Genomic DNA, 22539 nt, shown 5'->3' with positions numbered 1-22539 from the left:
GGCATATATGTTTGACTGCAGGGTCAGGCCCCAAAGAAGCAATATTGTAAACCTCTCTGTATATTCATCCATCCTGCTGTAAGACTTCTCTCTTAGCAAAACAGAGCTGAGACAGCAAAGGTAACAATGGCTAGTGTCCCCACTCCCCCCTCAGTGCTGTAAGGTTTTGCTTCAGTGAGTTAGAAACCTAAAAATGTTAGTTATACTTGAAGAATGTAATGAAGATCTATGGAACTTTTATTTAATAGTCAGATTTTTTTGAAGAGTGATATTGCCAGAGATTTCATGATCCAATATCTATGTGCAAAGCCTTTGCATATTCAAAAAAAGGCTTGGAGAAGTAACTGTCATGGATTCTTCCAAATTGGCTGAGAGCCATTTGTTTAGTTCATGTGGTTGAGATGGTGTGATTTCTGCCAGAAGAAACCCAAAACGTCCAAACTAAAATCTCACACAAAACAGAAGAAAAAAAATCTTGTAGAAAACTATGAAACGTGGTCAGCCCTTCTGAAAAACATTTTATGTTTTGGCTAATGATAGGCAGCAAAAATTATTTTGTATACTTTCACTTTCATTTTCATGAATAATTTCTGGTAACTTGGATCTTGTAGGTGAAACTGTGGTATGACAAAGTGGGGCATCAGTTAATAGTAAATGTTCTACAAGCAACAGATCTGCCACCTAGAGGAGATGGGCGTCCCAGGAATCCTTATGTAAAAATGTATTTTCTTCCAGATAGAAGGTAATATTCCAAGTGAAAAATGTATCAACTGAACTTTTAAAATATATTAATTATACTTTAAATGCATGTTTCCAGAGGCGTAGCGAGCGCCCTCCGTACCCTCCGACCGGAGGGGGCCCCGCAAGGAAGGGGGCCCCTAAAAGTGGCAAAATAAATACCGCATTCCAGTTTCTGCATTGTAAGGGGCCCCGCCCGGACATATGTTCGGAGGGGGCCACCGTTTGGAGGGGGCCACGTTCTTTGTTGCTACGGCCCTGCATGTTTCTTTCATATTTTCTTTTAATAATTTATTGTAGTTTAGATGAACATTAAAAAGTATAAAACTAGCATGCATCTATAATCAGATAATATCAAATTGTAAGTAATCTGCTCCGTGGAAATATGGCTGAACCTGGAATACTGCACAGCAGATACTGATCCCTTTTAGACATAAGAGATCATTAGGCTTTTTATCAGTAAAATGTAAGTAAACATCGATTTCACCGTACACTTACAAACCGATGAAAAAATATTCCCATCAATAATAATAGAAATGTACAGATAGGCAAAGTAAGAAAAATGTTGCTTGAGGACTTATTAGAGTTTGATGTAAGGATATTTACCTTGTGTATTTTAACATGTGATGTTGACAAATTGTGTTTTAATGATTATACAACTTTAACTTTTTTGAATCTCATCACCTATCATTAAATAGTTATTGTATGCCCCATTGTCTAATCCCTCCCATAATTTCCCACAATTGTGAACATTTAAATAATTAAAAATGGAAAAATGCTTAAAATTCATAATTTTGTACAACTGTGAAAATGTAAATAGATACAGAAAAATGCTTTAAAATAAACATTGATGATATCCATCATAACTATTAAAAAAAATACAAACTGAATGCTGCCAAGTCTAGTAATCATGATGTTTAAATCAGAAAGGATGAAAACAATTATAGTCTTGGTTACTAGATGGCAGTCTGTGACCTGTTTTTGCATTATAATTTACAAGACTGTTTATGTTTCAGTGATAAAAGTAAAAGGAGGACCAAAACAGTAAAGAAAACCCTAGAACCAAAATGGAACCAAACTTTTCTCTATTCACATGTACATCGTAGAGATTTTAGAGAACGAATGTTAGAAATAACCGTATGGGACCAGCCAAGAGTACAAGAAGAAGAGAGTGAATTTCTTGGAGAGGTGATATATACAATGGCATTACAAAATAGTTAGACTTTCTTATATGCTTAAAATATAACATATTTCTGTATTTTAAAAAATAATGCTATGCAGTTTTAAACTAAGATTAAGTTTGATAAATTTTCCCCCAGATCCTTATAGAGCTGGAGACAGCACTTTTAGATGATGAACCACATTGGTATAAGCTGCAGACACATGATGAATCCTCACTACCTCTGCCTCAGCCATCACCTTTCATGCCACGGAGACATGTCCATGGTGGAGAAAGCACTAGCAAAAAATTACAAAGTAGGTCCAAATGCTATCGCTGTCCTTTTTCAGTTTTAATTTGGGAATGATTTATGACAATCAGTTATGCTGTAATAATGTTTAGATGAAGTTTTGGCAGCCATATTCAAAAATAAAGATATTCTTTCCAAAACATAACCGAAAATACAATTGGAAATGGAAAAACTATTACAGTTCCTGATCAACTCCACTGTGGTATGCAACTTCCAGGTTGGCAAAATTTGTTGAAATTACCTATTGTTTGAAATGTTAGTTTTTGCATAGCTGTCTTTGTTAAACACTGAACTGAGCATAATAAATGATTTTAACAAGGAAATTGGGATGTTTTTATTATTACTAAATGTTGGGTCTTAAAAAAAACAAAAACAAAAAAAAACAAAACAAAAAAAACGCTTCAAGGACTCTAAAGCCTGGGAACAGCTTTTAGTATATTGATCATTTCAACCTCTAACACACTTATTGTCCAGATATAAAATTTACTTTTGCTACACAGAAAGATCAGGTATTAATTTGTTGAGACTTTAAATGTGAAAACAATGGTTTTTAAAAAGTGGCATTTCTCAGAGCCATAGCATCCCAAGGCTTACATAGTATGGGTTGAAATAACTGCTATATGGAAATAGCTGCAGCTCGTCAACTCTACTGAAATTAAATTATATTTTAAAAATATGAAAGAAATACGGAACAAATTCTAAAGATATTTTCTCAGTTATTTTTTCTGATCTTTTACCAGTCTATTAAGAAGAGTAAGAGTAAGGAAACTAATAAATTCCAGCCAGTGCATAACTTCGTAATTAACTGATGCACTCGTAGTAGCTGTACCAACTAGATACTGTTGAAACTGGTGCATTAAAAAAAATAAGCATATAGATACCAGACTATGCCCTCATTCTAAATTCAGTTTAATTCTCATTTCATATTGTTTAAATATAAAATCACCCTATGTTTGAATCACAGGAATAACTAGAGTTTTTATTTAAACATATTTTTACATTTTCCAATACAACCAGATATACAGGTATTTATTTGCCTTACTGTTGTGCAGGATCTCAGCGAATCAGTGATAGTGACATCTCAGATTATGATGTTGATGATGGTATTGGAGTAGTTCCTCCAGGTGCGTGGGTGAAGAGCATGGTCCTGCTTCTTTTTGCTGTTCCTTCCCTCCTCCCCCTCTCATTTTCCAGACTCCTGCAGGATGCTGGTTTTGGAGATTGTATTATGGAGAAAAGTAGTATGACTAATTATTCTGTGGTGTCTTTCCTTCTAAATTAAATTAAAATGTACTTTTATTTACTCATTAATATTTTTGTTTAGATGTGACTGTTTGGATTTTGCATTAGATGGTTCAAAGCTGTTTGTTTGTTACTTCACAATGCTCTAAGCATAAGTGAAACTACAATTTTAATTCTAAGAATTCAGTTAAAATACTAATTAAAATTTCAATATCCATTGCATTTTTTTTATTTTGCTTCTTGCTTGAAACCCAGATATAATGCAATCCTCCATGGAATATATTTAAAATGCATGGTTGCAAATTAAAATGCATGTGGCATGGCTATATCTTTTATACTTTTCATAAATATTCATGAATTATCATTACCGTAAATGTGCACAAATGTATAAATATAGAGAGAGAATATCTTGAACACACTTTAGGGTAGCACCCTTTGTATATTCAATAAAATAAAACATTGGGGCATATTTTAGATACCATACCTTAAGTATATTTCATTGGCAGTTGCCACAAATCACAAGTTTAAAACTCCCATTCATGACAGACTAGTAAAGAGTTGCTGTTTACCCACCCAAGCTAAATCAGGTTTTCTATGTAAAAGTTACTTGTGAAAGTTACTGAACATACTAAAAATATGGTAGTATTTGAAAAGTTCTCCTTATTAATCTATGATTAAAATAACCTACAAATAGCAGTTATTCATTGCATTTTTGCCATATTTGTGAAATATCACTGCATTGCTGAATGGGCTAAACTCTGCTCTCATTTACATCAATATAAAGCAATAGTACTTCAATAGGGTTGTGCCCGAGTAATCAAGAAGAGAATTTGTCCCAATATCCGTAGCACTAGTATTATGTTTAATGGAGTGATTTTCTTCATTCTTTCATCAAATAAAATAGAAAAATATTTTAAATAAAATGATTTCCATCATTTTTTCACATTACTTTTTTTCCTTTTGCAGATGGGGGTACAGATATTGGCATGTGTAATCCCTTACTCATCTCTAAGGCTGCACTATTCCTTATTTAAACTATATGGGGCTTTTCACTTACCAGTTCATTCTGGGAAACAATTCCCCATCTGCAATGACCTATCTTCCATCCCACAAAGCAGTCTTTCAAAATGTATATGACAACAGCACTCATTGAAATAGATTTTCAAAGGCTCAAATAGCACTTAGATGCCTAAGTCCCACTGAAAGTCATTAGGAGTTCGGTGCCTAAGTGTCCCATTGTACCTTTGAAGAATTCATGAGCCATATGTAACTTGGGCCTTTGCTGTCTCAGAGACCACCTCTCTGCTTTTGAAGTCTCTGACATCCATGACAGTTGAGTTGATACTAACGGTTGCTAAATTAAAGTGAGTAGGCTGGTTGGAAGAAACTCATTTCCAAACTAGTTCTACCAGCTCATGCAAACCCATTTTACTAACTGATCTGACAGAGCCCAAGTTAACTGGCCTTCAAAACTTAATGTGTATAACATGTTTAATTCCTTTGACATTTGTCAGATATGGGTGAGAGAGACTGTAGAGTTGGTTTCCTTCTAGTTTCTGTCTGGAAGAAATCTGTGTGTAGATATATATGTGAAGTTACATGCTTTACTGCATTTATGCATGCAGCCAGAGCTCTTAAGAAAGGGCAAATTTTGAAAAAAAAAAAAAAATTATGGTCTGATAAAGGAAGGTACAATGCTAAACTTATATTAAGACACACAAGTTAGAATTAAACAGCAAGTGAGACTCAACTCTGCTGCCGCGGGTGGAAAACATCGTCATTGTTATGCATCAATCTCAGATTGCCTGAGAAACTAAGTCCCCAAATTATTTTTGAACATAACTTTCACACATGCAGTATCAGATGGCTATTGGGTTGGAGACATCTGTGAAATGATAACAAGATAATTAAACAAAAGCTAAAGGATGTGTGTGTGTAAGGTATGGTCCTGATGTGAGTCTTTTTGCTACACTTTTCTTTTTTCTCTTTCCATCTTTTAATATTTGATTCTCTGATTTGGTGCAATTCTAATGGCATCCAAAGTTAACATTTGAAACTTGCTATCAGACAATCTACAAGTGAGGAAAAACAATTAAGATCCCATATTTTGTTGCTTTATCCTAACTTGCTCTTTTTAAAAAAAGAGATTTACAAATGATATATTCCAGGCTTTGAAACAGTATATCATGTGCGTGGAATCAAATATATATTTAGCAGAGATACAATATCAGATGGCCATAAGGTTCATTAAAAGTTTCTAGATAGATAACTGACATTAAATGACTGCCATTAACATAATGGATCACTCCCTCTTTGAAGAAATTCTTGCTTTTGTGGTCTCTTCCTATCTCTCCAGTCTCATTTTTCTATCTCTTGGGAGTTCCTCCTTCTTTTCTGTCTTAAGTCTTTCAGGATTCTGCCCTTTCATTGAGCAAGCTCATCTAGTCACACATCAGCTCCTGCCTCTATGTTGATAACTTACACTGAATCCAGAGGGAAAACTCTCATTATCTTTAATGAGGCCAGGATTTCACACTATCGCTAAACCCCAAACTACTTCACTTCATTCAGATTAGAATGTACACTTGCTTGTTCAACATCTCTTCCTGGAAATCCCATTGCCAAATTTTTTAAGACCGGATACTGCCAGCCTTACTCACACTGAGTAAGTAGTATCTTGCTTCCTTAGCAGTGCTATTGACTACAGTAGGACTCTACTGGGATTAAGGTGCTCCTCAGCATGAGTAAGGATGGCATAATCTAGCCTATAATGTGTAAGAAAATTGAATTTATTTTTTTCCTTCCAAGCCCTCTTTGTCCCTTTGCTACCTCAGTGGTTACATTACCAACTATGTTGTTGTTATGGTAATTATGAAGCTCTATGCTAAAGTTATTCTTACCATTTTTAATTGTTTCTTGGTGTTGAAGTAACAATGCCAAAGTACTACAGAATAGGGGAAAGTGTTGTTTTAAGGGAGCTGCCACCTTTGTACGTTACACATTTTTGTAATATTAAACATCTCAGAATCATGTGAATACAGAACCTGTGTTGACTTTTAAAAAATATAACACAGTTGTTCAAAAGGAGTTTCTCTTTCCACTCTGTTGCTAAAGCAGGAGTTCAGATTGTTCCTTGCCATAGCTAATGATTTCTCCAAAATCTAAGCATTCAATCAGGTATGCCATGTGCTCAATTGTTGCATGAAATTGCAAACTCTGTGAACCTTTGGTTTGTATATTGCATAGCAGGGTATCCACAGTCCTTTGGGGGGATTTTGGTACTTCCATAACGTAAATATTGAAGAAGAACAAAAATGATATGCTGAATACTACTCTTGATAGTTAAATGAACAAGAAGCTGCTGCTCAAGTATTTTTGTTTGGAAATGTTGATAAAACAATTTTTAAAATTGGACAAACATTCTGATAATTATTTTTAATTCTAAACAATTTTTTAAAAATTTTACTTAGCAAACCATTTGCTGTTCACTCATATTATTCACAGGAAAATTACTTATACAGTATCTGTGGTATCCAATTACTATGTTTAATGTAATGTCAATACTTTTATGTTCGTTGCAATAAGGGTGTCTCTGGTCCGGTTTACTTAGAACTCAGCTGAAACTGGCTCGGGGGACATCTCTTTATCTCAGGGATGCTCTTCTATACCTTACCAGCTGCTTCTCCCATTCATGGTGGGCAAGTAGTTTAGATGAAAATAACCTAAATTGCTTCGATTTCATAAAACAAACACTGAATGGGGTTGGGGTTCACAGTGTAGAACAATTACCATGTCACTTGAAGAAGTGACCTCCAGTGAGCAGTAATACTTAAGGCATTAGATTTTAGGTAATATCCCCCAATTCAGGTGACTTGTTGAAGCCCCCCCTCTCCAGGGATATCCCAGTATGCACCCAAACTCCTCTCAGTTTCTCTGCCTCTATACATATACACACATTACATTTAAAGGTAATGCTAGTAATTAATCCTGGCTGCATGACATTTCAGGATTTACAAAGGCTAAATGACTACTTGAAAATCTTGTAATCATTTAGATGTGCTTTCCTGGAAAGACCAACCATTACCTGCATGTCTGCAGACCCAGATCCTTACTGTCTAACATCATTTTGTTGCACTTTTACCAGTAGGTTATAGATCTAATACTAGAGAAAGTAGATCTACAACGTTAACTGTGCCAGAACAGCAAAGAACAACACATCATCGTTCACGATCTGTATCTCCTCACCGTGGTGATGATCAGGGCAGGACCCGTTCACGTTTACCAAATGTGCCATTACAGAGGTAGGGTTCACAAGTTAGCAACATTAGTTACTGAAACACTTTGGTGATTCAAAATTTGTGTAACCAAGCAGAGGTTCTATGTCACTTTCATCTGATTGAACTCTTCATTATTTTTCACAGTGTATTACTTTTTCTTCATGTGTTAGTTTAATATTGAAGCATATAAATTGTTTGAAGCCTACCACATCCTTAATCCTCTATGTAAAGCACCCATCAAGTTACTTCCTTGTTAATTGCAATACTGTAACCCTAATCTTTCCTTTCCTGACATCCTCCCTACTGTTTATCATTTTGGTCATTGTGTTGTATCTAAAATTTAGATTGGAAGCTTTTTCAGGTAGAGACTGTGCCTTTTGTGAGTCCACTGTGGGTCCTATAAATAATAAATAAAAATATACCATTAATAACCATGAATGAACTGATTTTGCAAGTAAGAGTAATCTGAAGTTACCAATTCCTACAAATTACATTCTAAGATTCTTTTTATGGGATTTGTTTAGTTAGAGAGAGAACAATAAAATACCAAATGATATTTAACGTAAGATATATTTCAGAGAACAATGATAACATTTAGACTGGCTATAAAGTTAAGTATATAGTTCCTGTATGTATAACTTCTGGTAGGCAACATGTAATGAATAAGTGAATCTCTTTTGTTTTTTTCCTGCTTTACATTCATAAAAATGTGTTGTGTGCTTTACATTTTCAGATGTAGACATTGCCAGGGTTGGTAGACTCAAAACTTGACCAACCTCCTTCATTCCTCTGTATGGAGGAAGGGAGAGGAGAGGGAGCTTCTCTGAACCTCTCTTGAAACCTGTAGCCTCATCCACTCATTCTCAGTTTTCACTCCTCTGTCCTCTGGAGGTGTCTACACTAGAAATCTTGGTACCTGCAATAGAGCAACAGCTAGCAATACTGCAGTTATACTTGGTACTAGCCACTAGTGTAAACAGGGCTCATGCATTTTGACATGATGGTAAAAAAATGATAGAGCCCTATTCATATGATTGTATAAATATAATAGTAGTATTGATGCTGACAGCTACTGTAACAAGGATACGTGTTCTAGTGTAGCCAAGGCTTGTGTTGCAGATAACATCCCTTGGATCATAGATGAGTATAAGAGACTTTCTTCAGCGCCAATCACATGCTGGCTCCAGAATTACTTAATCCAGAGTGGCACTAGATTCTCCATCCCATCCAAGTGAACTAACTGCAAAGGTGCCAGCCAGTCTTTCCTGTCCTTACAGTGGGAGACTGAGTTGCACTTAAGAAATGTGTTCCTCCACAGCACAGGCTATGAGGCCGATCCCTCTTTTTATTCCTCACACCTAGCTGAAAGGCCATACAACCTTTCACTTCCCTTTTAGAAAACAAAGTTTGAGTTCTTCTTGGAAAAACAGTCAGGAACTTTCAGTCTGTCAGCAAAACAATGAAACTCAGTATAAACATATGGCTTGATTCCTCCCACTGGCACAGAGGGCTGCATCTTGGTCCCTCCTATAAGAGTGGCAGTTATTGCCCCTAATGAGGAGGAGGAGGCAGGAATCAGCCCTTCAAGTGATCAGTGGTATTTCCACTGCTGCTTTCCCTCAGGAATTTCACCATAGGAAGAGAACTTTTAGGTCAGACTCCGTAGCAGGTCAGAAACTTCCGGAAGATGTACAGTCACAGCCCCTTCCTATGCAGTGCCACACACTTTAGGGATAGTGCAGACTACCTGTGGTCTACCTTGTCCCACCCTAACCCTTGCTGAAGGGTAGTCACAGACACTTCTTTCTGCTGCAAGGACTTTCCACTGACCAGGGTCCACAGCCCGGGACTCTGCCTTTGGAAACCTAGGTATGAAACTATAAAACCATAAACTTCAAAATGAATTCTTGCTAACTATTCTCCAGATACAGGAACATGCCCCCCATTAACATTGCTGAGTTCTGTGTTCACAAAGAATTTAATTCTAAAAAAGGTAAAAATTACTGTTACCCATGCTAAATGAGGGTTTTTTCCCAAAGAGCTAATATTTTTGAAAAGTCATACATTAAGGAGAAACTTTCCAGCAGGCAACTTGTAACCTTGTAACCTGTTAAACTGTGTTAACTATGGGGAGAAGAAAACCATCATACAAATATGTATTATATAAACACTTCTAGGAGTTTAGATGAAATTCATCAAATGAGAAGATCACGTTCTCCAACTAGACACCATGATGCCTCCCGAAGTCCAGTTGATCGCAGGTCCAGAGACATGGATAGTCAGTATTTGTCAGATCACGAAAGGTATGTTTTCAACTTAAACTTATGAACATGTATAAAAGTGTCTTTGTCTTTTTGGCTAGTGTTTGAATGTACTTGTTTGAATGCGCATTTGGGTTAATGGGAAACGGGAAAGGAATGGTCATAACTGACAAGAACAATCATGATTATGACACTAGGAGAGAAAAGGTGCTTTTATCAGTATTAGGCAACAGATAAGGAATAGGTTCTATAGTCATACTGAAAATAATTTTTGTAACATAGAATATGAAAAGAGGAAGGAAGAATAAACCAGGAATTTTGCCTTGTTTATACATAGAAATCATAGGAACAAATTTTGGTGCAGTACTTGGAAACATAATGGTGACTCTGGTTGTTCATATTTGTAGGTCACTTACTTATTTTGTGGGAAAACGGCATATAGCTAAATCATAGTGGCCTATATTTTGCTACCCTTACTTTGTCAATAGTCCTATCAGTGTGAGTAAGGGTGACAAAACCAGTCCCGGTGTTACTATTTTAAAATGATTCCTCAAGCCTACTATTAACAATGCCGTCTGTAGTAGGGTGGAGAAATGGGACAAGGGAATAAAACTGCAAATATTTCTGGAACTTTTGTCCGGTTTTGAAGCAACATAGTAATTTAATACCAAATGGCCTCTGCAGTGATCCCTAATTCAGTTTTGTATATGATCTTGCCTTTTCAAAGTTTAAATGAGATAACTTACATCTAGGCATTAATACGTGTTGTTGATAGTTTTAATTTCTTGAGAATTGTTTTACCATGGCATACAATAAAAGTAGGCAAGAAATATGTACAGAATTGTATAAGTTGGATTGTACCACTGATTTTCTTCTTAGAGGTGAATTGAAATGCTTTTTAATCATAAAAAAATCAATTTTACAGTTAAGATGCTAACACTGCAGTGTTTTCCACCTTATATGTATGTTTCATTTTATTCTTTATTGTAAAGTAGTTATGTACTCAGTATACATATTTTTCACATATTTTTATTGAACATTTTCCTTAGTATTCTTCCTCATAAGTAGAGGTTGAAAGGGAGTGGGGGACATTCAAGGGTGACTCATATTCCTAGGCGCAAATTTAGACAATAAAAGTACATGAAAAATATCCCACAGTCAAAAGCAAAAATCCTAACTGTGTTCTTGGATCATCTTGTCCCTTCCTGCTTGGATGGAAGGGCTTTGGGGTTCTGCTCTGATGCTGTCTGAAGCAGAAGCCATCAGAGCAGAGTCAAGGGAGGGGTGCTGCTAGGGTGGGACTCTGACTGGGGAAAGAGAGTTTTCCATTCTCTTCCGCTTGCTTTGAGAAGCCAGCTTTTGATGGATAAATGGGGGGGGGGGTTGCTATCCTGAGGGCCCCCTGTACCTCTGCCAGGAGTTTCTTTTCCCAGAGACAGCAGCTGCAACAGTCTCATTTCACTCCCACCCCTAAATAAAATTCTGTTGTCCAGCTATTCTAAAAGGAGGACAGGAGACACTTGATATGGTTTTAATCAGGCCACAACTTCATTATTAGATGTCTGAGACTACCTGGCAGATAAACCTATACTGGTAACTCCATGTTCATTCAATAGCTGTCCAGAGGCTTCCTCCAGCCCCCATTCATTTTCCATCCAGGTGCTCCAGCTAACCCTTGCTGGGACCTTACCATTCCCCCCCTCCAATGAGGGATACAGTATATATCCCTATAAGGGATAGGGGGTTTGGCTCCCTCCCTCTCCCCCTCCTTTAACCAACACCTCCTTTTTAAGTCCTTTACAAAGCCATTTATCTGGTCACTGTATCCCTTCCCTATGGAGTACCTGCCCTGGGCATCCGCCCCACTTGTACATAACGCGTTGCAACATCATAGCCTAACTCCCTTTCCTACTCACCATAACAAAGCCCTCCCTGAACCCACTGTGAGGAGAAAAACCCCTCCACTCAACCTAGGCCAAGCTGGTGGTGAGGGAAAAATTCCTTCCCAGCCCCCCTGGAAAGAAGCGGCTAGTGCAATGCCCACAGCAGGTCCTGACCAAACCTGGTATTTTGCCACCTCAAGGGGAGGGGAGGGAAGGTGGGTGCCGCTTAGCTTGTCTGGGGAAAAGGGGCTGCTCCTGCCAGGCTTGCCCCTATTCAACTCCCCAGGCCTTCTGGTACCTGGCGATGAGTCAGCATCACCACGCTGACCCATTCCTCTTTTTGCAGCAGTTTATGAGCCCCTCTCCCTCCCAATTCCCCACCCCCATAAAGCACTATTCCCCTTTCCCTGGCAAGCTGGACAACGCCTCCCCCTGCTTAAGGTGCACTGCAGTCATTTCGGAAAGCACTATACAACTCTTGTTTATTTATCTCTAGTGGCGGGTCCCATGAGAACCACAAACCTATCAATGAATAATACAGGCGTCTTAAGGGGGAGCCTGTTGCAGTTATTACCACGGAAGAAGATTAAGAATTTAAAGAACCTTTATTTCATATGCTCTTGCAATAAGTTCACCCATTTACAGAAGTTCTCATCAAAATCCATACCTGCTGCTATCTGTCTAATATAACATCCACTGGAAAGGAATGGATAGATCCATAGAAGTTCCTACTATCCCTATGCCTGAAATAATCTACAATTATTAACTACATCTGATCATACCCATACAAATTGTTACTAGTTATTTATTTGTATTATGGTAGCACCCAAATCAATACTGGGTATTCCTGGTCATAACCTTCATAATCTTTGTTCAGGAATTTCAGATGTTATTTTTAAATTATTATGAAGGAGCAATAACAGAGAGTCCTTAGATTTAGGAAAGTGAATCATGACCTCATATAAAATTCCAGCTGGAGGATTGTTCAGCAACAAGTTGTGATATATTTCCAACAGAACTGGGATTGTCTGCGCTGCTATTTTTTTTTAAATAAAAAATTACTGGGGAAAGCTATCTAGCCTGGTGTCATAATTCTGACTGCTGTGAATTCAGGTATCATTATCTGATTCTCAGTGAAATAGGTCTCTCAGTGTTATATTCCATCCATTTGTTTATAAAGAAGATGTGGTAATCTCCATGTTCATATACATAATCTAGTATCTCTTTCAAAAATCTTTTCTAGAGGAATACATTTTTCTGTAAATGTGTCAAAAACATCATTACTTATGAGAATATTAATACCTTACCAGTATGATTTATTTTTCAATTTGAGGAAATAATTAGAATTGTATTCCATATGTATTTGCTATTTTATATTCGATGCATGGGTGTGTTTTATATCACTATTTTCAATGGGCCAAATCTTGAGGTCCTTGATAGGCAAACTTTGACTGAATGAAGACAGAGTAAATATTGAGCAAGAACTTTAAGAGTTGACCTACGATCCAAATTCACTTCCCTTTCTGCCTCTAGATTTCATTAGTGCATCTCCTATAACAGGTTTCAGGGGGGTAGCCGTGTTAATCTGTATCAGCAAAAACAACGAGGAGTCCTTGTGGCACCCTAGAGACTAACAAATTTATTTAGGCATAAGCTTTTGTGGGCTATAACCCACTTCATCATAGCCCATGAAAACTTATGCCCAAATAAATTTGTTAGTCTCTAAGGTGCCACAAGGACTTCTCATTGTTTCTCCTATAACATTTTATGTTGTCTCTGGGTCTGTCTACACTGCAGTTAAAAACCTGCAGCTGGCCCATGACCCTAACTCTGGCTTGTGGGGCTCATGCTAAGGGGCTTTTTAACTACAGTGTAGACCTTCAGGCTTAGGCTGGAGCCCAGGCTCTAGGACCCTGCAAAGTGGAAGGGTCCCAGAGTTTGGGCTGCGTCCTGAGCCCGAATGTCTACACCACAATTAAACAACCCCTTAGCCCGAGCCCTGTGAACCCAAGTCAGCTGGCACAGGCCAGCTGCAGGCGTCTAGTCGCAGTGTAGACATACCCTCTGATAACTAAGCTGTGATGGTCCTGCATCCTTACAGTGCTTTGGCTTTTGTAATGTCCTCAACTCTTTCAAGAGAAACACAGAATCCTTTATGTGTACAAGAAATAAGAGGAATTTTATTTTCAATTACTTTGTTTTAAATTATATTGTATTTATTTGTAATTTGGAAGTCTACACATAAATTCTGCTAATGATATAAGATATTAAATAGTTTTATTGTTCTTTCCTTTTAAGAAAAACAATTCAGTTCACCTTTAACATATTTTGTTGCATCAAAATCAGGCCTGTAGTTCCAGATGCAAATTTAAATCTCACATGTGGATTGCAAGCCGTGATTTTGATTTCCCTGGTTTATTATATTACATAAATATTGCTTATGATATACCAGTTTCCATAGTGAAATTTATAGTTTAATGACGATATGAAGCATGAAAGTAATTGATCATTTTGCCACCTTGCATAATTTTTATATCTTTTCTCTCTCTGTTACCATAGTACTTCATATGATTCTTTGATTCTTTTTTAATGATGCATCTTCATGAACTTTAGCTTCACTTTGGTGTCAATAACAATAAGGAGATTCTGGGACTTCTCTTTGTGATTTCCACTGAAGTGCAGATACTCACAAAAATCACCAAAGGGACATACTGTTATCACAATCATGTTTATTAAAGATAGAAATGATTAATTTACAGTAGCTATATTGTTGGCTGTAGCACTTGGCTCTTGTAATATACTGCTGGTTGCAATAATGGAATAAGTAGACTGTAAAATAGAAATGGTTAGAAAGGAGATTTTGATAACTGACTAACACATTTTCTATTTCTGTAAGGGGATGTATAACAAAATATTGTAATCAAAAAGCTTTAGATCAGAATTTACATTTGTATAAACTTTATATTTTAGTGGACAAATATTTTTCTTTTCACCAAAATGATGAGTTGATGCTCCTTACACTGTATTCACTAGAGCATAAAACTACCCCACCACCCCTTAGCACACACACAGTCTTGTCTGCGTTCAAAAAAATGGAGGTTCTATAATTCTATTTTTATTATCATGCTGCCATATTTTAATAAATACCTACTTCAAGAACTAGAAGATTGCCATAGCAATGTAATTTGATAAAGAATCCTGTCAATTTTTAATATTAAAATCTCTAAAGTAACTTCAAAATTTAAAAAAAAAAAAGACAAAATTAGATGTCCACTTAAAAGTATTATCTGAATATATAGTTGTCATAGGTACTTTATTGCTTACATTTTAGAGCAGCATTGTAATTTGTTTTGGTTTGAACACTATCAAGACAGCTATCTCAGTGTGAGCTTTCTGGTTTCTTTTTTTTACGTTTTCATTTGCATATCATTTGCATAACTCATGTCATCTAATGCTTCATATTTATATCTGTTTCACTCACCATCCATCCTGTCTGTGCAGTGAGCTTCTTATGCTGCCCAGAGCAAAACGAGGAAGAAGTGCAGAGTGCCTACATACCACCAGGTAAATACAGGAATTCAATAACCATGATTTCTTATGGATAGTTTCTGTGTACTTCACTAGCCCAATCATTTCCTTTAGCTTTATTAATATTACAGTAAGTAATGGACACTGTTTTCTTAACACGTAGCTGAATTGTCATTTATTATTTCTTTTTTAAAAAGAACTGATCAAGATTTTTACATGTGTTTGTTTACTTTGATAGTTATGATTAGAGTAGTTGAAAGCCTAGTGGTAAAATAAGTGTCAACAGTCACATTTGAAATTAAATAATACAGATATTTTTGCAGCATATAATTTTGTGGTAGATTACCTGTCTAGTCAGAAAAGGCCTGATTTTCAAATGCACGGCAGTATTATTGTGGTTTTATAAAGTTTCTCTTTTTTTTGGATTTTTTATGGTTGTTTGATTTCTTTCCTTTGTTATTATGTAAAATTAATCAATACTTCTTGTGTTTTGACAACAAACTTGAAGAAAATTCCTCAGAAGATCACATGACTAGATAAACAAAGGTTGCATATCATTGTGCTTCACCTTATAACTCTCACTTGGGTATGTCTACACTGCAAAAAAAATACCAGTGACAGCAAGTCTTAGTGCCCAGGTCTACAGACTTGGGCTCACATGGCTTGCACTATGGCACTACAATTAGCAGCATAGATGTTTCTGCTTAGGCTCTGAAACCTAGCAAGTCGGTGGGTCTCAGAGCTTGAGCTCCAGCCCGAGTGGGAATGTCGATTCTGCTATTTTTGTAATGTAGCATGAGCCCTGCAAGCCCAAGTCTGTGGAGCCAAGTCTGTAAATCCAGGCTTTGAAACTTGCTGATGTGGTCTGTGTGGTTGGTTGGTTGGTTTTTGCAGAGTAGATGTATCCATTGTTTCTTACCTTCCATTTAGAATTTTAGTTTTGGCTTTGTCTGTGCTGGGCCCTGCTAGGGCATTTCCCACCTTTGAATTGATAAATGCGCTATATTCTGTGAGGACTCCAAATCCCAGAGACTGCAATACTCCGCATTGACTCCAGGCTCCAGTAGGTCCTACAGCACTCAAGAAGAAAGGACACAGCACTAGTGTGGGGCTGAGCCCCAAGTTTAAATTATTCTGTAGGGAGACGGACCTTCAGTGAAGTAATGGAACTGCTTATGTGTTTAAGTTAAACATATAATTAAATATTTGTAGGATCAGGGCTTGTAACATCTGAATTAATTTTTAATGCTTTTGCAACATGAGGCAATATTTCATACCTCAGAGAAGACACATCTTTAGTTTTGGTATCTCCCTGGATTCCCATTTGGAAGATTTTGTTTAATTAAACTTTTTTAAATCAGGAAACTACTCTTTAGAGCCTAATTAGAGCATACTGGTGATGAGAGTACACAGGCTACCTGTTAGCAGTTAGAAATCCCTGAAACTTCTTTTCACATTTTAAACTGGAAGCCATTTACTCTGACTCCATGTAATAAGGAATGACTTCATGCCATTTAGCAGACAGTGCAAACATTTTACTTTCTAAACAAATAAGTCCATAAATCAAAAGGTTAGATACTTTGGCAATGTGTCATACTGTATCTGCTGAGAGTTGGTTATGTTTTATGTACTCGTTGTCTACTCAGACTCTGGTGTAACACAATGGTGAATCACATTAACTGATGCACCATTGTGTTACACCAGATTTACACCAATTCATTATTGTAATCTCAATGGAATTACACTGATATAAAATTTGAGTAACACCCTGGTGAATCGGGTGCTTGATTTCCAATTTCCCTGGGATAAGAAATATCTGTGGCCATATTGAAAAACTGTGTCTTTCTATGTATTCAGCTTGAATCCTATAGTTCATTATGCACTGTATAGACAGAAAGATCTAAGGACCAGATTTAATGGAGGACACTGATTTACAGCAACTGGGAATCTGGGGAGAGTCTCTAGCAGAGATGGGCCAAAACTGAACTTTTTACATTATCTAACACCCAAACCCATGGTGAGCTTTGGTGGTTGGTATAAGAAAGAACCAGGATTAAACCACCCCATGGGAGCCCTACACCTAAAGTTTCCCATCTCATTTCAACCCTTGTTCCCACATATTGCTAAAGGTTGGGTCCAGATACATCTTCACTCTGACACCCTTTCCTAAATTTTGGAGCTTTCAATAATATGGAATCCTGATGTGAACCATTCTTGGGTTTGCAAAAACAAAACCTACCTGATCAATTTTTGTGAAAGAAAACTTTTAGGTCAGACTCCGTAGCAGGTCAGAAACTTCCGGAAGATGTACAGTCACAGCCCCTTCCTATGCAGTGATCATTTTAATTCAGATCTAAAATTTGTCTAAACAAATTGATTATTACTAAGCAAAGAAAAATATTTTTCTGATCTAATTTTAAGAGTACTGAGGCATTTTCAATTTTATTTTATTTTATTAGGATAAATTGGCAGCACTTTCTACAATCTTTGTATATCTATTTCTATTTCTCCTCTTCTGGTGACATTTATAAATATAAGTGTCATTGTGTGCAATCAACTCTTTTGTAGATGGTACAGTTATGAGAACTAAGGAAAACATTTATGTACTTTTCTACTCACAAACTGATCGTTAGTAAAAGTTTAGGTCAGTACTCTCTAAATTTTACTTAATCTTAGAAATTAGGATTGGAGAAGACCCTGTAAAACCATGCAGTCCAATGCACCACTGGTCTGCAGGATTGTTCCCTACACAATTATTTTCACAAATTTGTCCAGGATAGTTTTAATTGTCCAGGTCTCATCAATGATAGTGGAGGGATGAATTTATGGTTAGGTTCTGTTACACTTATAATACTTAGAAAGTATTATATAGTTTATAAGAACTTCAGCATCAGTGCAACTGTTCCATTAAAGTTCATTTCAAATTTAAACTATTATCATTAGAAAAGAACTGCAGGCTAACTTTCTGTGACTGAGGAAGTCCGTGCTTCAGTGTTTCAACATTTAATAAATCATTTCAGTCCCTGTTTCTCTGTTGTTCCTGGCCCCCTTTCTTTTTCTGTCAGCTTCATGGGACCATGCAGCTCCTGTTCCTTCATGTCCCTCTTCTGGCCTTTCTTTTTTCAGCTCCCACTTCTGCATCTCTTTGTCTCTTTCTGAGTCTGTATTTGCTCCTTTCCCCTTACAGATCATCAATTACTTTAAAATGGCTGAGTTACAAATATTTGAAATTCTCACTTAGTTCTTATATGAAACACAGTATGGTGACTTCTATCTGGCCCCTAGTGGAGTTTTAATTATAGCACAAAGCCTCAACACAATTTAGCATGATCAACAGTATTCTTTTGCTCACAAGTGGGATACAGGTCAGAATGGAGGTGCACTCATGTAATTTCACACAGCACTTGCCTATGTTATGCCTTGCTCTCATCACTGTTGTTTCCTCACTTTCAAGTTCAGTACCAAATACACCAATTTAAAAAAAATAAAATTGGATACTGTACTAACAGTATAGTACTTTTAATAATGTATTTGATATGTATATTTATATAATAGTTCCATACTCTGCAGTAATATAATGGAGTTATGAAATATGACATTATCCATTGAATAGCTTGTTTATTGCTGAATGTACTTGGTACGTTGGGTTAACTCCATAGTAGATGCTCCACAAAGTGCTAGGTGGTCACTCTGAAGTACTGTTATCAATACAATGATGACACATTGTAATGGATGGAAGCTAGCCCACCACACAGCAGTAGAAGTATAATAACGGCTACCATAGATTGGTTGCTAAAATGACTTATGGGGCCTGATCCAACTCCCATTAAATTCAGAGTTCAAAAAAGACTAATGGCTTGGATGCCATTGTCTCATATGCCCACTCAACAAGTTATTGGGCATCTATGTTGTTTGGCATTGTTTCTGCACACTCATTTACGTTGGTGTAACTATAAAGTTTAGGCATGCTGTGGGCATAGTGCTGTAGTAATACATTCTTATCTTCTAGACATCTTATTGTATTGCATTGTATTTATTATTATTGATAGTTTTAGTTTAGAGTATAGTGTGTATGTGACATTAATTAGAGATGGTCCAAGATTTAAAATCAGGATTCAAATTCAGAATCCCTCACATATGGAGGTGTTCAGATACAGGGATACAGATGCACCCAGCTCTAAATCCCACGTGGAGTCAAGGAATGCTATTGAAAGGAATCACACCTGGAGGTGGCAAGGACCTCCAGGGTGCGTATTCTCCTGCTCGTCCCACCAAAGCCCTACCTTGGTGGAATGTGTGGACACTCCATAAAAGTTTCAGTTTTAATTCCAGTTAACTGCATTATGTGCGACAGAGTTCAATTTGGGTGGTCACGTTCTTCCTTTACATTTCTCCTGGAGTTTCATTTGGATAGGGTAGTCCACACTCCGAGTTCTAAAATGTTATGTACTGTGGCCTTTGTTTATGATGTAAACAATTCTCATCCAAAGGTATGCTTATGCTTCAAACTGGAGGTGTAATTCCTAGCTTGAGAAGACATATGTATGCTACCTCAATCAGAATAGAAGTGTAGCCTCAGTGATGTGAGCAGCAGGAGAATCTACCTGCACTTGGGTTGGCTAGCCTATCCTGGCCCTGTGGCTACACTTCTGTTTTTAGCATGCTAGCTCGATCAGAGTTAACGTGGGTATGTCTCCTCAAGATGGAAATTACACTTCCAGATCTGTGTAGATATACACTAACACCACAGAGGTGCTTGATGATGGATAAACCAATTCCTATAGTTTTTAAAATTAGCTCACCATTATTAATGCCGTTTAACTTAATGTGATCTATGGACAGATTCACAAAAGGACATTTAGGTGCCACTGGCATTCTTAAACCCCCCTCAGTTGCCACCTAATCTTGTAGGTGCCTAAACTCATTGGCACCTACATTTTTGTTGTGAAAGGTGCCTAGGCACCTATGTTTCTGCCTCTGAGAATGTGCACTGTTGCATCATTCTAGACATCCAGATGCCTTAAGCCCCAGCATGATCCACCAACGGGAAGATAGATGTTCTCCTGCCAATCTCACCTGTGGGGCTCGATCTGGTAGGCAAGCTCTGGGCTTGCTAACTAGATCAGGGCCCTTTCAAATTCCTGGGTGTGGGGGAAGGAAGGGCTGGTCTCTATTTCATAACTTTTAGCCCAGTAGTTAGAATGATCACCTGGGAAGTGGGAGACCTGGGTTTAATTTCCTCTTCTGCTTGATTGGGAGAAAGGATTTGAACATGAGGTTTCCCTGCCCTACCTCAGGTGATGTTGGCTTAGCCACTGAGCTATGGGATATTCTTATATGTGGCTCCTTCCATCTTTCCTCTTGAAGCTGTTCCACTTTGGATTAAATACTTAAATAGTCATTGGGCCAGAGAAAGGGAGTGTATGTGAGAACAACTCTATGACTGGTGTTTAGGGCTTTCACTTGGGAGGTGGAAGACTTAGGATCCAGCCCCCCTGCTCCAATAGCTCTCTAATTATTTATCCGAAGTGGGACAGCATCAACAGTGGAGACTGAAGGAACCACACATCAGAATATCCCTAAGCCCAGTGGTTTGGGCAACATTATGAGCAATGGGAGGTCCCCTGTTTAAATCCTTTCTCCTCATCAAACATGGGGGTATTGAACCTGGGTCTCCTACATCCCAACAGAGTGTTCTAACCTCTGGGCTAAAAGTAAGCACTGGCATCACCACCACTGGTGGCATTTCTTGCAAGAAATAGCTTAGACACCTGACGAGAGGCAGGGCTCAGGACACACCCTCTCATCACCATCTCATTGGTTAGTTTAGACAGCCCCTGGCCTAGTTTGCTGCCTTTTGTGAATCTTATGCTTAGGGTCCTATCTCTCCCCATATAGGGAACCTAGGTGCCTAACTCAGGCATTGTGAATACAAGTGACTTTCTAGGCACCTAAAAGTTAGGCGCCATAGTACTCAGCATAGCAGTGCCTAAAGTCCCATTGTGAACCTGGCCCCTAGTATACCACCTCTAAAGGACTTTAACTCATGACATTTTTGAATACTAATACAACTGTGGTTTAGATTGTGATATTGTATATAGAAGTGAAGACTTTTAATTTATCGTATAGATAACTAGAAGAGATCATTAAATCACACAAGGTAGATTAAAATAAAGTAGTATTGACATAAAAATAGCAAGGTAAATACCAACTTCATGTTTTACAACAGCTTATACATTTTAATCAAAAATTGAAAAGATTCCAAGGTATTTTAGTTCCAGAGGAAAATTCAGACCTCTGATGTTACTTTAAATTTACTTATGTGAGTAGGTTTACTGAGTTTACATGCATAGGAGATCTGGTCCTGAAATTATATGTTGGTTGAACAGAGAAAAGGATACATTGAAAAATCTATGCATATAGCAGTTCAAACTTGCTATAGTATTATGCACATTACATAGTCTTCATTCTAGTTAACATTGTTCTACCTTTACCTATATTTCCATTTCTGGCATGCTTTGTTTTTGTTTTTGTTTTCTTCTGTTCTGCCACATTCAAGAAATTCTGTTAGGCACTATAAAACATTACCACCCAAGATGCCTTTACTAGAGAATGGTACTCACTGGAATATTTACAGGTAAGTAAGTATTCACTTAAATTATTTAAACAAACATACACATTATAATAATATAGTGGTACTTTCTAGAAAACTTTAACAGATAAAAACATACACTTATAAACATAACTAGATTCAAGTATCTAAAATTAATTCTTACATAAGTGTCATAAACACCTGCAACCTCTGTATTGTCTAGAATTCTTGTATCATTAAACTCTACTGAAATGTCAGTATTGGAGTTAAGTAGTATTACAGTTTTCTTTTCCTTATGTCTCATTTCTTTCTTTATATGTATGGTTTTGATTACATGTGAAATTAAATTTTATTTTTATTTTAAATAATTTTAATTTATAAAGCTCAACTCTGCCTGCATGTGCTAAAACCAAATCAGTGATTAGACAGGATATTTCGCTCCTTCCTGATTGCCTTAATGCACAAATACCGAGATTTACAGATGAACTATTGGTTAGGTAAGAACTGAGTAGAAGTGCCCCTTCCTGTTTAGAATGTAATATGGTTTTC

The 22539-nt window shown here is 37.1% G+C and overlaps 1 protein-coding gene across 25 annotated transcripts in view; it reads left to right on the top strand.

Moving 5' to 3' along the window:
- RIMS1 (regulating synaptic membrane exocytosis 1) overlaps positions 1 to 22539 on the top strand; it is a 484827-nt gene that overhangs the window by 301787 nt on the left and 160501 nt on the right. For 13 of the 25 annotated variants that reach the window (XM_026654688.1, XM_026654749.1, XM_026654713.1 and 10 more), the window contains 7 exons: positions 612 to 742; positions 1755 to 1926; positions 2058 to 2214; positions 3260 to 3331; positions 7594 to 7750; positions 9904 to 10029; positions 15372 to 15434. In XM_026654688.1, the coding sequence (XP_026510473.1) occupies positions 612 to 742; positions 1755 to 1926; positions 2058 to 2214; positions 3260 to 3331; positions 7594 to 7750; positions 9904 to 10029; positions 15372 to 15434 (878 nt within the window). Of the gene's footprint in view, positions 1 to 611; positions 743 to 1754; positions 1927 to 2057; positions 2215 to 3259; positions 3332 to 7593; positions 7751 to 9903; positions 10034 to 15371; positions 15435 to 21957; positions 22036 to 22373; positions 22488 to 22539 lie in introns of all 25 variants that reach the window. The other 12 variants (XM_026654756.1, XM_026654729.1, XM_026654716.1 and 9 more) reach the window with 6 other exon arrangements.

This window comes from Terrapene carolina, unplaced genomic scaffold, assembly GCF_002925995.2.
Source record: "Terrapene carolina triunguis isolate 2854851 unplaced genomic scaffold, T_m_triunguis-2.0 Scaffold42, whole genome shotgun sequence".
Lineage (NCBI taxonomy): Eukaryota > Metazoa > Chordata > Testudines > Emydidae > Terrapene > Terrapene triunguis.
Note: the sequence above shows the minus strand (reverse complement) of the source record. Positions and strands in the feature narration are given on the sequence as shown.